This window comes from Macaca mulatta, chromosome 11 (genome assembly GCF_049350105.2).
Source record: "Macaca mulatta isolate MMU2019108-1 chromosome 11, T2T-MMU8v2.0, whole genome shotgun sequence".
NCBI classification, from domain to species: domain Eukaryota; kingdom Metazoa; phylum Chordata; class Mammalia; order Primates; family Cercopithecidae; genus Macaca; species Macaca mulatta.
In genome coordinates this window covers 57,860,548-57,876,614 of record NC_133416.1, presented here as the reverse complement: position 1 = coordinate 57,876,614, position 16,067 = coordinate 57,860,548, and the positions used below count along the sequence as shown (strand labels likewise).

At 40.3% G+C, this 16,067-nt stretch overlaps 1 protein-coding gene across 4 annotated transcripts in view; it reads right to left on the bottom strand.

Annotated features, from left to right (window-relative positions):
• The window catches only part of DIP2B (disco interacting protein 2 homolog B), a 269,702-nt gene that overhangs the window by 87,480 nt on the left and 166,155 nt on the right, over nucleotides 1–16,067 (bottom strand). For 3 of the 4 annotated variants that reach the window (XR_013401070.1, XM_077954195.1, XM_015151712.3), the window contains exons 5-7: nucleotides 5,043–5,255; nucleotides 1,363–1,518; nucleotides 536–655 (exon numbers count right to left, since the gene is read on the bottom strand). Coding sequence is in view for 3 of the 4 variants with exons in the window: in XM_077954195.1 (XP_077810321.1) it covers nucleotides 536–655; nucleotides 1,363–1,518; nucleotides 5,043–5,255 (489 nt within the window). In the remaining variant the exon portion in view is untranslated. The remainder of the gene's footprint in view (nucleotides 1–535; nucleotides 656–1,362; nucleotides 1,519–5,042; nucleotides 5,256–16,067) is intronic. The other variant, XM_077954197.1, reaches the window with a different exon arrangement.

Here is a 16,067-nt window from a genome sequence, read left to right as displayed (position 1 = left end):
TAGCTATTCACATGGATATATTTTAGCACCTGTCTAAACTGTAAACATGAAGGAAATAACTGTATTTTTATAAATCTTTGAAACTTTTCACCATCGAACACGCCGTCTTGTAGAAAGCAGAAATATATGTAGCGATTGGTTGATTCACAAAAGGACTACATTATATGAAAAAAAGAGTAGGCAAACTTTTGAGGTTGAATTTGATATCCACATCCAAGAAAATGCCAAATATAAATAACTCATAAAATCATGTATTTGGGATAGTTCCTAATTTCAAAGAGTTTATTTCCAAAGACAGTTATATGTTTCATGGTTATCTCTTTGCCTTTCTTCCCTCTTCCTCCCTCCCTCCTTAATTTTCATCTAAGATCTAAAATACAGATGATCATTAGGGAAAAAAGAGCAGAGAATGATGAACTCTTTGAACCAAGAATTGTGTCTTGTTCATTCTTTAATCCTATAGTACCTGACACATAGTAACTGCTTAAGATAAATTTATTTAATGAATATATGTTTTTGGTATTTTTACTACTACCTTCCACAATTTCTTCAGAGTCATCTACAAAAAATTCCTTTAAGGGAGGCCTTTTGGGTCGTTTCAGAGTGTTCAGAAGCTGCTGGATTTTTGTAGATACTCTGCTACTGACAGGAACACCTATAAGGGAAAAAATGGTAAGTTAAAATTCGTTGACTGTAAGGATATTTTAGTTCCTCAGTTCCCTCAGGAGCTTTCATTTCTAAGGCCATTTGGCCTTTGTCCACAGTTTCCTTCTCTTTCGAGGAGACCAAACATGCACACAATAAGTTTTATGACAATAGAGAACAAATATGGTACTATTATTAATACATGGCTTAAGGATTTCACCTAATCTTCCTTTTCTGTTATTCTTTTTTTTTTTTTTGAGATGGAGTCTCACTCTGTCTCCCCAGGCTGGAGTGCAGTGGCATGATCTCTGCTCACTGCGAGCTCCGCCCAATTTTTTGTATTTTTAGTAGAGATGCGGTTTCACCACATTAGCCAGGATGGTCTCGATCTCCTGACCTCACGATCCACCTGCCTCGGCCTCCCAAAGTGCTGGGATTACAGGCGTAAGCCACTGCGCCCGGCCCTCTGTTATTCTTTTCTTTTTCCACATTCAGGTTTTTGTTCAAAGTATCTTCTGGAAGTATCCACTAAGTTCGATTAAGTGGCAATACTGCCACCGTGCAGATGATGGAAAAAAGGTACCCAGGATTAGTTATTAGTGGGCCAAGTACAGTGTAGTTCTGCAACTGCTGGGCTAGTTAGGAGCTATTGTTCATAATTTGAATTTTTCTAGTTTAGTTTACATTACAATTGAGCTACCAAAAACAACTCCTTACCGTCAGCTGTATCCATAAGGCTGGACCTGTTGGATCCTTTGTGCATGCCTTTAACTATCCCCGAGGGGGGCAGGTCAATGTTTGCTGGGCGAATTGAGGAAGATGAGGAGGAGGAAGAGGTAGTTGTAGTGACATCAGGAGGAGCAGAGAAATTCTCTGAGAGGAGTAAACAAAATTTAGACTTATATTAGCAGCAAAACTAAGAACCTTTAAATCTTTGGGGTTTTGTTTTTTAACAAGGAAGAAAAGTACATAAATGGGGGTACTGGCTCTTGTAAAACAACCTTTAAAAATCAGATTCTACTAGCAAGACACAAAGGGAGAACAATAAGTAAAGTCAGGGTATATCAGCTTTACAAAATTATTATTTTGTAAGACTTGAGTAGCCTTAGTAAGATCAAATCACACATTCAGTGTTTCTCAAAACATCATTTTCTACACAGAAAGGCTGGTAGAAATCCAGTGTTATAGAATAATCATAATAAAACTTGCAGGGACCTCAAAATGGAACCAAATAAGATCATAACTGGCTACTAATATTGTAGTCTTTTGAACATTTCTTTTTTTTTTTTTTTTTTTTTTTTGAGACGGAGTCTCGCTCTGTCACCCGGGCTGCAGTGCAGTGGCCGGATCTCAGCTCACTGCAAGCTCCGCCTCCCGGGTTCACGCCATTCTCCTGCCTCAGCCTCCCGAGTAGCTGGGACTACAGGCGCCCGCCACCTCGCCCGGCTAGTTTTTTGTATTTTTTAGTAGAGACGGGGTTTCACCGTGTTAGCCAGGATGGTCTCGATCTCCTGACCTTGTGATCCGCCCGTCTCAGCCTCCCAAAGTGCTGGGATTACAGGCTTGAGCCACCGCGCCCGGCTGAACATTTCTTGATGATAGTTTATCTAGAATGTTTCCCCTTCTACCAAAGACCAAACTCATATCTTGAAAGTGGGTCAGACTGCACAAGTTTCCAGATGAAAAAAAAAACCTAGATAAAGTTCACTTTTAACTTTTATACAATAATCCATAAGTAATTTGGATCTCCTTGACAGACAAGGTTCTTCCCTTGCTCCAAGTAGAGACTAAATAGTGTTATTCTACTCTACTGCACATAGGGATTCTTTTTATTTTTGAGACAGGGTCTCTCGCTGTTGCCCAGCCAGGAATGCAGTGGTGCAATCACAGCTCACTACAGCCTCAACCTCCTGGGCTCAAGTGAGCCTCCCACCTCAGCCTCCCAAGTATGGGGACCACAGGTTCACACCACCACACCCAGCTAATACTTGTATTTTTAGCAGAGATGGAGTCTTGCCATGCTGCCGAGGCTGGTCTCGAACTCCTGGGCTCAAGCAATCCTCCCACCAATGCCTCCCAAAGTGCTGGGATTACAGGCATGTGCCACCACACCAGGTCTCAAGATTCTTAATATGGAGAAACTGAATGAGTAAACTGGAAAAGATCCCTGTGCAACAGGGGCATGTAACAACAACAAAAAACACCACATAGTTTTTAGTGGCTTTTTGTGATTCTTGTAAGTCATATATTTTCCTCCCTCTAATTTCCTTCTTCTTACTTCTCCAGATGTTTTCTTCTAAGTTTTTTGTAAAACTAAAAAAGGAAAAAAGCATAATACAAACAATTTCTAAAATAGATTTGGGGGTAAGGTCTCTATGCCCCTTAAGTCTATAATTACTAGTCGAATAGTCTTTAAAGTTTTAAGTATACTAACATATATTCTAGTATACCTTTCTGTAGGATAATGTGGTAACAAAAAGCATTAAAACAGACATTTTTATTTGGTCCAGCAATTCAAACTTATAGGAATACAACCTAAGGAAATAATCAGACAAATGCACAAAGTTGTGTGTTCCAGCATGTTCAATCCAACAGTTTTTATAATAGCAAAATATTGGATACTATTTAATAGAGGAACAGCCAAATAAACCAGGGACCAAATAAACCTGACCTCATGATCCACCTGCCTCGGCCTCCCAAAGTGCTGGGATTACAGGCGTAAGCCACTGCGCCCGGCCCTCTGTTATTCTTTTCTTTTTCCACATTCAGGTTTTTGTTCAAAGTATCTTCTGGAAGTATCCACTAAGTTCGATTAAGTGGCAATACTGCCACTGTCACACAATAGTGTATACTGAAACCATAAAAATAATAGTGTAATGGTAATGATATAAAAGATGTTCATCACATACTGCTAAGAAAAGCAGGCTATTAACATTATGTTTAGGACAGTTCATTTTTGTAAAGTCAAAACCAAAATCTTACATATGTAAGTAAAATCTAGAAGAATATACACTACAGTAACAACACTAAAGTATTACCCATGGGAGGTAGGATTATAGTTATTTTACTTTTCTTTTACTTATATTTTTGAATTTTTCTATTAGGAACATTAATTACTACTGTTAAGACAAACATCCAAAAAGCAATAATGTGGATAAAATGGTTTCTGTGAGTAACTGAACCAATCACTTTTCACAGAGTAGTAGAAGCAATTAAAAATATAAGGTTGGATGAAACCTCTTGTTAACAAAAATTCAGGTAAAAGTTAACTGGGTATTAGGATAATATATTTAACAAGTAATAATGGTCTTTTTTAGACAGATGTGGAGATAAAACCTCAGTAACCATGGCTCTGTTGCTCCACAACTGGAGAGGTAGTGGATACTCAAATCTTTGTAGCTGCTTCAGGAAGCTCAGGAAATGGCAGGGCAGGGCAGGGCAGGGCAGAGCTAAGCGTGCAGGACAAGTCATCAGCTGTTGGCATGTGGGTTTCTAAGGAGGGCAATCATACCCTCAAGGTAGCTATTTCTTTAAAAATTATAGTCTTGAATTGAAATTTTTCCAAGTCTTTCTTTTTTTAGAAATCAGTTAACAGAATAAAGATATATTAGGTGATACAGACAGGTCACTAAGATGAACATTAAGACACCAAACTGCACTGATTGCCGAGAAAAAAAGGGAAAGATATCACAGACACATAATGTTAACACATATTACTTGATGTAATTTGTAACAACCAATTAAGCAAAAACAGATCTGAGCTGTACCTTTATCTGCAGATATCACAACTCTTTAAAAAACACACACACACAAAACATAAAGCAGGAGCAAGCAAAAGCTACACTCTATACAGTAGTATCTGCAGTGTATCGATAGCAGCTCACAGGGTACCAATATCCTCAGCCTGCACACTTCAGTGTAGCAATATCACAGCAGCAAGGACAACAAATCCAGTCAAGACAAAAGGCCTCACTGATATTGGTTCAGCATAGATTTTGCTCAGGTTTAGTGTTTTTGGTTTAACAGAATATAGATAACAATCCTGGGAAAAATCTAAGATGTTACATATTTTAACCTTTGAATAGATCGAATATTGTTCAGCTGGGATAATTCCACACTGAGACTGGTGTTATATCTTGCAGCTTGAGTATTGCTTATGGAAATAGCTATGGCTTCAGGTGGGCAAAACTACGCACCAACAATGCAGGTGATACCTATTATTCCTGTGACAAATGTATTGCTGGTGTTTCCTTCTTTGCCTCATTAACTGTCATGTTCTCTCTAATTCTTTTTTTTAGGCCATACTGAAAAACCTAACACAAACCATAAACTATTTCCTGGATACTGGGAGCCAAATGGAATATAATTTAGACTTCTTGGGTAGATCCAGCTCCTACCTATTCGAGTATTGGCAAATACATCAGCTAGAGACCCACTGGTTCCTTTGACCTCTCCGTGGGACAGCGTAGAAGATGCGGATGAAGAAGTGGACGATCCCTGAATTGAACGGTTGATCCAGGACTCAGCATTCTGTAAGCTCTGTTGCAAGGCAGCAGAGAGCGCAGCTTGGCGTCTCAGAGAGCCCTCATCCTCAGAGGCCGAAGATGTGTCTGTGTGGAATTAGAAAAAAAGAAGTTCTCGATCCTACCTAGAACAGAGACTTTTCAGTTTTTGCTCATTGGTCACACATTCAGTTTCGACACCAGCAAAACATTCTCATTCTTAAGCTAGATTAATATGTAAAGTTTCTCAGGAATCTCAAGGAAACGTCTATGGACCAAAGCCTACAAAAATAAAATAGCCTAACCCCACAGGTAATTTTTAATTGTTTTCTTTTAAACTCTTTCAAAACATTTAAACTTCATTCCCTGCTTTTCTGCTGTAAGCTTAATCAGTATCTAAATTTTTCTAGTCCATCTACTTATGTTCAAATAATACTGAAGTACTTATATGTCTTCCTGAATCTCTACTTGTGATATGATGCTACATTGATTTTGACAAAGTATTTATTCGTCTCTAAGGAAATGATCTTGACAGGGAGACATAAAAACTTAATTCCTGCTAAAAATGTATGTCTCAGGTCGGGCATGGTGGCTCATGCCTGTAATCCCAGCACTTTGGGAGGCTGAGGCAGGCAGATCACCTGAGGTCAGGAGTTCGAGACCAGCCTGGCCAACAAGGTGAAACCCCATCTCTACTAAAAATACAAAAAATTAGCTAGGCACAGTGGTGAGTGCCTGTAATCCCAGCTACTTGGGAGGCTGAAGCAGGAGAATTGTTTGAACCTCGGAGGCAGAGGTTTCGGTGAGCCACGATTGCACCACTGCACTCTAGCCTGGGCAACAGAGCGAGACTCCATCTCAAAAACAAAAAACAAAAAACATATGTGCCAAACAGTGAGCTAGGTGCTGGGGAATGAAGTGGTGTAAACAATCCTTAGCCTGGAGGTATTCATGGCCTTAGTAGAAAAGGCAGCCAGTGAGGGGGCATAGGTAAGCTTTCCATGCATGACAGGAAAAGGCACAGCATCAGGATTTCTTTCCTTAATTTTCAACTGGAGAAGAATTGTGAGAAATCCACTGATGTCTGTATTCAGTTTGGCTCTGACTTCAGGGAAATAGGCCTAAATTAGAAAAGCGTGCGGGGGGGTGGGAAACTCAACCAAATACAGGGAAGCAAAAGCCAGGGAAAACAGAAGTCAGGAATTTATTCCAGGGTTGTAAGCTTATGAAGCACACAGTTAAAGAGGGCATTTGGTCTAATGTGAGATAAATCTTTCTAAATGATTTCTGGGTGTTATGATTTACAATTTGTGGATTGAATTTCATTCAGTTTTTAAAAATTAAACATTCTGTGGTTAGTACTGCAGAATCCTTTCCTCTAACTCAGGTGACACCGTAGGTTCATGTTCTGCTTTGGTTCAAAGAGCCAAACACATAACTAATGGGGCTGGAAAACTGCTGACACCTCACAATGAGAACCTGAACCACAAAAAACTCATCTAATCCAGAAGTCAAATTCTGCAGGCCCAGAGCAAGAGAGAAAGTTAAAATAATGGGCTGGATGCAGTGGCTCAGGCCTGTAATCCCAGTACTTTGGGAGGCCGAGGTGGATGGATCACTTGAGGTCAGGAGTTCAAGACCAGCCTGGGCAACATGGTGAAACCCCCGTCTTTACTAAAAATACAAAAATTAGCCGGGCATGGTGGTGTGCACCTGTAATCCCAGCTACTCGGGAGGCTGAAGCACATGAGAATCACTTGAGCCCAGGAGGCAGAGGTTGCAGTGAGTAGAGATAGCACCACTGCCCTACAGCCTGGGAGGCAGAGTGAGACTCGATCTCAAAAACAAAAAATACCCAGAGAGTTATATAATGACTATGCCCTTACTTCTTGTTCTGTACTACCTCCAACTTATTATTTCATATTGAGGGAGGTCTGAGGCCTGAGACGGATTGTTTTTGCTTTTTAAAAAGTACTAATCACAATATGTGCCAGGAACTATGTCAAGTCCTGGGGGTTTGAAGTGTATGAGTGCTTATGACACAGTAAGTGCCCTAAAAAGGCTTACAGGAGACACAGAAGCCCACAGATAATTTCAAAAGATAAAACAGATGCTAAGAAATGGGAGTTATCAAAGCATTTCACAGGATGGGGACCAACCTGAGTCAGGGATTTCAAGTACTTCTTTGTACATAGACCAAAGACTTTAAAGAGTAAGGCAAAAAAATGAGGGTGGAGAGATAAACAGTGACCAGATCCCAAAGAGATAAAGTGATGAGGTCCATAAAGAAGAATGAGATCTAACATGTAAAAGGGGGGTGATTAAAAGAAAATTTCAAGAAAAAAAGAAATAATCGTATCTGTAACCCTTTAAGGAAAAGCATTTTGTGTAATTTGCAGAAAATATTCTAACATTTCAACTGTACCCCAGGAGGCAAATGTTCCTGTCTCAGCAAACATGTTAAAAAAAAAAAAAAGGAGGAAGTCGGGATAGGGCCCACAGGACAGGTGAATTTGACCTTAAGAATAAAGTATTTTCAAGGTAACTTATCTCAAGATTCCACAATCTCCATTGGATTTGCAGGCTGCTTTTACTGTATCATGTATTTTAATTTGTTTAAGTTTAAAATCATAATAACTCAATTTTCAAAAGACAGTAAAACCAGTATTTTCATGATTAGGTTTATGTAAAATTGGTTTCATTATGTTTCTTTTTTAAAAAATTTTTTAATTTTTAAATTTTTTTGAGAGGGAGTCTTACTCTGTTGCCCAGGCTGGAGTGCAGTGGCATGATCTCGGCTCACTGCAAGCTCTGCCTCCTGGGTTCACACCATTCTCCTGCCTCAGCTTCCCAAGTAGCTGGGGCTACAGGTGCCCGCCACCACACCTGGCTAATTTTTTCTATTTTTAGTAGAGACGAGGTTTCACCGTGTTAGCCAGGATGGTCTTAATCTCCTGACCTCGTGATCCGCCCACCTCAGCCTTCCAAAGTGCTGGGATTATAGGCATGAGCCACTGCGCCCGGCCTTCATTATGTTTCTATATTGGATCAATCATGCAATTAGGTATATTGTTTCAATTCAATTACCCTGTTTGTCTGCCAGTCCTCAGTGTTTAATGACTTACAACTATGGGGCAGCTTAGCATAGTGGAAAAAACATGGCTTTGGTATCAGTCTTCCATTCAAAGTCTGGGATGCACCTCTTACTAGCTATGTGACTTGGGGATAAAATTACCCATCTGAGAAGACTGTTTGCTTATTTGCCCATTTGACAAACACACTAAGCACTACATCAGTTGGTAGGAATAAAAAGTTGGGCAAGAAGACATAGTCCCTACTCTTACGGGACTGAGATGAGTTAGAGGAATCAAGGCAGCCACCCAAGGAAGTAAGACCTAACCCAAGGCCTAATGGGTAAGTAGGAATTAGTTATGAAAGGTAGGGAAAGTACACGGTCAGGTAGAGGGGGCTGCACATGAGAAAGCTTAGAAGGGACAGAAAACTTTTTGAAGATATTAAAGAAACAGAGGCTAGCCAGAGCACAGGATGCAAGACTGATAGTCATGGTGATGAGACCAGACAAGTAAGGCAGCACTGGGCCACCAAGGGCCTTGTAAGACAAGCTAAGGAAACTTGCCTTTTTCCTAACCGTAGCTGGGAGACCATGAACAAAGACACTGTACAGAAAGCATACATAGTAGTGCCAGCCCATAGCACCTGGCCAATAAACATTAATGCCCCTTCTAATCCCCAGGAGAATGGTTAAAAGGAGTGTGTATTTCTTTTTGATTTGGAACAACCTGAAATTCTTCCTAAGAGTAATTTAAATGGCTAATTTCTTCCTATAAACATGAAAGGAAAGATGGCAGAAACTAACAGTTGGTAAAAGAAAATAATACCAAATCACGCCACCTGAGAAATGAGGTGCTTACTATGACTAAGTCACCCTAGGCCACAGAGAAGAAACTAGCTGGGTAAAGTTAAAAGATGATCATGTGGTGAAGCCTACATAAAATGTAGCACTGCTCTGAGATTGTATCTTTTTAAAAATCAAAATAAGTTCCCTTAAATATTACTATTTTAAAAGCAATTTGTCACCCAGGAAATTGTTATGAATTTGTAGAAATCTGGGCAAAATTAAATTAATAGAAATTTATCATTTTCTTACTGATTCTGCTCTGATTAAAAATAAACTCATGACTGGTATCACTTATAAATAAAACATCTCCCCTAAGCTCTTATATATAACGAATACACAATAGAAAACACTTCTGAAAACATAGTTTGCCTTTCAGTTTATAATCTGCTGTGATTTTAACAAGGCACCATTGAATACTGGTCACCAGAAGCCTACAATCCATTTATAACCAATTAGTAAACATATAAACAATTAGCATGTTGGCCAGGCGCACTGGCTCACACCTGCAATCCCAAGCAGTTTGGGAGGTTGAGGCGGATGATTCCTTGAGCTCAGGAGTTTGAGACCAGCCTGGGCAATACGACAAAACCCTGTCTCTACAAAAAATACAAAACTTAGCTAAGTATGGTGGCGTGTGCCTGTAGTCTCAGTTACTTGAGAGGATGGCCTGAGCCCAGGAAGCAGAAGTTGTACTGAGCCACAATTGTGCCACTGCACTCCAGTCTGGGCAACAGAGCCAGACCCTGTCTCAATCAATCAATCAGTCAATAAACAAAAACATTTAGCTTGCTGATTTTAAGGGAAGAAAAGTGCTAAATTTGCTAAGTACTTTTTTTTTTTTTTTTGAGACAAGGTCTTGCTCTGGTCCCCAGGCTGGAATGCAGTGGTGCAATCCCAGCTCACTGCAGCCCTGCCCTCCCAGGCTCAAGTGATCCTCTTACCCCAGCCTCCTGAGTAACTGGGACTACAGGCAGGCAATACCATGCCCAGCTAATGTTTTGTATTTTTTTGTAGAGAGAACATTACGCCATGTTGCCCAGGCTGTTCTTGAACTCCTGGGCTCAAGGGATTCTCCCAACTCAGCCTCCCAAAGTGCTGGGATTATAGGCATGAACCACCATGCCCAGCCTACTAACTTGTTAGCTGCTGTAGCACTCTTCTTCCTCAGCCATGTGTTCTTTGAACAAAGAACAGGAAATGGCTCTGTTCTTTTAGAAAATATATTATCTAAAAATGTTTATTTAAAAAAAATTTAAACACTATACTGTTTATCCATTCCACTCCTGTGTATTTACTCAAGAGAAATGAAAGCATATATTTATACAAAGACTTGTACATGAATGTTCATAAGGACTTTATTTGTAATAGCTACAAATGAGAAACAACCCAAATGTCCATCAACAAAGGATTATATAAACAAATTATAGTATATCCTACAGCAATAATAAGGAATGATCCACTCTTGTCATCTACACAACAAAATGAATGACTCTCAAAATAATTATACAGAGTGAAAGAAGCCAGGCATCCACATCCCCTGCAAAGTAAGTAAGACTGTATGGTTCTATTTGTATAAAGTTCAAGAATATGCAAACTAATGTACAGTGGCAGGAAACAGATCAATGTTTACCTGGGGACGGAAAAAGGTGGGGGAGAGATTATGAGGAAATCTAGGAGGAAGAGGATAATAGGGGAGAGGAATGATGGAATTTTTTTTTTTTTTTTTTAAACAGAGTCTTGCTCTGTTGCTCAGGCTGAAGCACAGTGGTGCGATTATGGCTCACTGAAGTCTTGACATCCTGGGCTCAGGCGATCCTCCCGCCTCAGCCTCCCGAGTAGCTGGGCCTACAGGCGCTGAGGCGGGAGGATCGCCTGAGCCCAGAAAATCTAGGCTGCGGTAAGCTATGATCGTGTCACTGCACTCCAGTCTGAGCAACAAAGCGAGATCCCATCTCAAAAACAAAAAGATTCATGAGGGTGAAAATATGCCTTGGCAACAGGACAGTAACATCTAAGAGCCAGTCCACCTGAGGGATATTATGTAAATTGGACAAGCTCCTAGAAAGACAGTACCTGCTACTAAGTTCCTACAACTGGGTTCATATATCAAGATTAGGCCCACACTGTAGCTTAGAATGGCAGGTAAGTCAAGACTCACTGAAATGAAGAACTCATTCTAATAACCACTACAATATTTGTCACCTGAACTAGGCCAGGAAATGGGAGGTGACTGCCAAGTAGGAACTTCAAAGAATAAATAAATAAAACCACCACCAGGACAATAATATATGATCTAGAACCCATGGAAAGAAGTGTGCACGTGTGTTTCAGTGGGATGAGGTACTGTCAGGCAGAAGAGTGTCATTTTATCTCGCCTTGGTGGATTAGGGGAGTTTAGGACTTCCAGAAATACCTTCAAGAAAGGCAAAGGAAGTTTCTATGTAGACAAGGGAAAAATTTGAAGCTAAAGAAGGAAAATCTTTAGAGACCCAAGAAGGCAGCCTAGGAATAAAAGCACATAAAGATTGCAGAACACTTCCCAAAATATGACAACAAAAAAAGAATATACAGAAAAGATGATCAAAAAGTTAGTTCTGGAAGCAGGGCCAACCAGAACCTACCCTGAGCTACAAATTCTGAGCAGCTTAATCAAACACTATACCTAACCGGAGCAGGTAACTGATTCAGCAGACAAGGGTTAGGGGGACTTTCAGAACTACCCCAGATATTTCTGGCATTCCATAACAATCTGTCTGTGTGTATAGAGAGCTGGCTAGGGACTGAAAAATTGGTCTGAGAGCTAAGTGGCAAGAGGTCCATGAGTTACCTGACTAGCTGAGATACTTCTGAGAGAAGGGGCACTCACTATTAGTAACTACTCCAGGGCACTCTACCCACAATGAATCTCCAAACACTGTTTCTCTAAGTATCTTCCCACATCTATGAAAAAAAAAAAAACAGTTTACAAAACTAATTGTTATTGAAAATATTGAGGTAAAAAGAAATTTGTTTTCATTTACTGCCTATTTGAAAGCTAAATCAAATATGCAGCAATTGTTAGAGCTCCACAACTAACCAGAAAATCTTTACTTGAGGACAGGACAGAATGAGAGGCAATATGCCAAGTGACCTAGGAAATGGGCTTTCAAAGTCAGGCTGCTCTAGACTGTAATCTCAGCTCTGCCACTGATAGGTGTTGAGCAAATCAGAGCTCAGGGTCTTAATCGTGGTGTTTGGTGCTTTCTTTCCACTCTCACTCACGGTAGATTATTTCTACAGTGGTTTTATCTATTAGCTCACATTCAGTGGATCTTTCTCTGTGGAAACGCTAAGCCCCACCCCCCACGGAGTCTGTATCCTTTCAGAGATCATTTGTGCCCAGGGTTGTCATCAGCCTAAAGCCACATTTTAATTTTAGTTCTTACCAGGCAGGTAGTACCATTCAAACTCTGTACCCACTGACCAGAAATTCTCAGGGAAGGGCAGGCCCTGCCCCTGTTATTCCGAGGCCAGGCACCAGGCAAGCCCTTTTTTTTTTTTTTTTTTTTTTTTTTTTTTTTTTTTTGAGACAGAGTCTCACTCTGTCGCCCAGGCTGCAGTGCAGTGGCGCGATCTCGGATCACCGCAAGCTCTGCCTCCCGGGTCCACGCCATTCTCCTGACTCAGCCTCCCGAGTAGCTGGGACTACAGGCGCCTGCCACCATGCCTGGCTAATTTTTTGTATTATTTAGTAGAGACGGGGTTTCAGCGTGTTAGTCAGGATGGTCTTGATCTCCTGACCTCGGGATCCACCTGCCTCAGCCTCCCCAAGTGCTGGGATTACAGGTGTGAGCCACCGTGCCTGGCCTCAGGCAAGCTTTTTTGACAGGTTCCTTTTTTCTAATTCACCCAACAGCTAAAGATGCAAGTCCCCCCAGGGATCTTAATTCCAGCTTGCAACCTTAGACAGGCCCAAGATTTTATTATTATAGTTAAAATTAAGGTCCCTGGTTTACTGATTCTCCTCCCCACAGCCCAGCAGAAGTAAGCACCACCTCATCATTCTGATTTTCAGTGTTCATCATTCTCCCTTGCTCTTGTATACATTTAAAAAAAAGATGGTTACCTTTTACACAGCATTTGTAAAAGAACATTATCTTTCCCCTATCTTTCTAGGAATTTTCAGGTTATCTAATTGACTATGTGTCTAAAAACAGAAGTCTGGGCAAGTTATTGAGTCTCTCTAAACCTGTTTTCTCATCTACAAAATGGGGTAGAAGACTATTAACTAAAAATGAAAAAAATATATGTTAAGCACCTAGCCCTTTGGTAGACTGAGGGCATGCAATAAATGGTAACCATAACATTACTCTTATCAGCAAACCTTAAATTTTACAGTCAGGCATTGAAACAAATTCAGCCGGATACAGTGGGTTTTTACTGTACTTTGGCTTAAAGAACATTGGATATTCACTAGTCTCCCAAGCAATTGTGGACCACTGGTCATACCCCACACCAATCATAAAATACACTATTAAAATGATCCGACTGTATTAATTAGAGCACATTTATTATGGAGGTCTGATTTGCCAACTTTGTTTACTCTGTGGTTTAGGTTAAAATTAGAATATTTAGGGAAGACTCCCCAACCTGGTAAATCAGCAGGTATTCTAAGTTCAAATTAACTGACTGACATATATTTAGGACTATAAGCATTCGGAAGGCAACAGTTATTTAATTTGGTTATAAAAATACTCATTCCAGTACCATGCATATACATGAGTGTCTTTTAGGGAAAGAGGATTTTTTTTTTTTTTTTTTTTTTTTTTTTTAGTTGAGGTCTCACTCTGTCACCCAGGCTGGAGTACAGTGCTGTGATTATGGTTCACTGTAGCCTTGACTCAAGTGATTCTCCCACCTCAGCCTCCTGAGTGGCTAGAACCACAGGCACACACTATCATGCCCTGCTAACTTTTTAAAATTTTATTTTATTTAGTACTATGAAGGAATTAAAAAAAATCATTTGTAGAGATGAGATCTCTTGCTATGTTGCCCAGGCTGGTCTCAAACTCCTGGGCTGAAAGGATCCTTGGGCCTCAGCCTCCCAAAGTGTTGGGATTATAGGCTATAAAGTAAAAAGAATTTTCTAAATAAACGTGACACTTTAGTGGAAAAATGAACACAACCAAGAAGATTTTGAGTCTGACACTTAATTGCTATCTGACCTGGGGCAAATTACTTAGCGACTATGAACCTGCTTATTTCCTTATCGCTAAATCTGCCCTTCCTACTTTACAGAGAATTTATGAGAAACAAATGACACAGGGCAGTCATTAGTATGTGAAAGTCCTTTGCATACCATAATGTACTATAATTCCATGAAGCATTATTAAAGTAGGTTAAAAGGATAATATTCCAGTATGTTCCTGGGTATCATTTTCACATACAGAAATACAGAGCAGGGTGTGGTGGCTCATGCCTATAATCCAACACTTTGGGAGGCTGATGTGGGAGATCTTTTGAGCCCAGGAGTTTGAGGCCAGCCTGAGCAACATAGTGAGACCCCATCTCCATCTCTACAAAAAATAAAAATATTAGCCGGATGTGGCAATATGCACCTGCAGTTCCAGCTACTAGAAAGGCTAAGGTGGGAGGACTGCTTGAGCCTGGGAGGTTGAGACTGCAGTGAATTGTGACTGAGCCACTATACTGCAGCCTGGGTGACAGAGACTGTGTCAAAAAAAAAAAAAAAGGAAAGGAAATTCTCCTTGTCTTCTGGCCCTATGAGTTACTCTAGCTACTCTCAAGCGGAGCCCTGTGTGAGACAGACTTCTAAATTTAAGCCAGTTGAAATAGCTTACTGTGCTTTAGGGTCATTATGTGGTCTATTTGGTCATCTGTGCACTCTCAGAATGCAGCAAAGGGTAAGTCCACAAGGGTGCAGAAAAAGCTTAGAGGGAAAAAATATATGCTGTAGTTTTTGCATTGTGCTTTTCCGTATGAATGAGTAATAGCATTACACAAAGAACCCCTACAAAGAAAGAGCTGAGGTAATTGCCTCATGACATTAGTAAATGATTTCAGCACATAAAGGGAACTGGATGGCAGTAATTCAAGCAGTCTAAAAGACTCTGAAAAAGGCCACAAGCCTTTTTCAGAAAAGAACCATAGATTGTTACCAATTTAGAGAAATCAAATGTTCTAATCCACAAGATAGAAATTAATCAATAAGCAAATTTTAGGGTGACTGACATCTTATCATTTGAGAGTGATTTGTGAACAAAAGACAAATTATTTCCTATGCCAACTATTTACCATATTTTCCAGACTATATACTATAAATAAAGCCAAAATTTCTAACATATTTTTCTCCTTAATCCTTTTTGTTAAATCCTTCAAAAAGAGCAGCTCTAAATTTTCATCAATTCAGTAATTCAAACAGTTATGTGTTGAGTGCCTCCCAAAGAAGCTAACTGGCTGGTGCACTCTAGAAGTTATCCCAGAAACCAGGTGCATACAGGACAGCAAGTGCAGAGTGAGAGCCTTGACCCAAGATGTGCTTTATGATGTATGCTGTAACATCTCAGGCAGTGTACAAAGAAAGATGCAACTAAATCCTGTAAAATGTTAGGCTAATTTTTCCCTGCAAGAGTGGCACAACTTTTTGTTTGTTTGTTTGTTTGTTTTAAGAAATGGGGTCTCACTCTATCTCCCAGATTGGAGTATGGTGGATTGATCTCAGCTCACTGCAGCCTCGACCTCTGGGGATCAAGCGACCCTCCCACCTCAGCCTCTCAAGTAGCTGGAACCACAGACATGCACTACCACAGCTGGCTAACTTTTTAATTTTTTGTAGAGATGGGGTCTCACTATATTGCACAGGCTGGTCTCGTCCTAGGCTCAAGCAATCCTCCCACCTCAGCCTCCCAAAGTGTGGAGATTACAGGTATGAGCCAACACACCTGGCCACAACTGATTTATTTATTTATTTATTTATGAGACGGACTCTGGCTCTGTCGCCC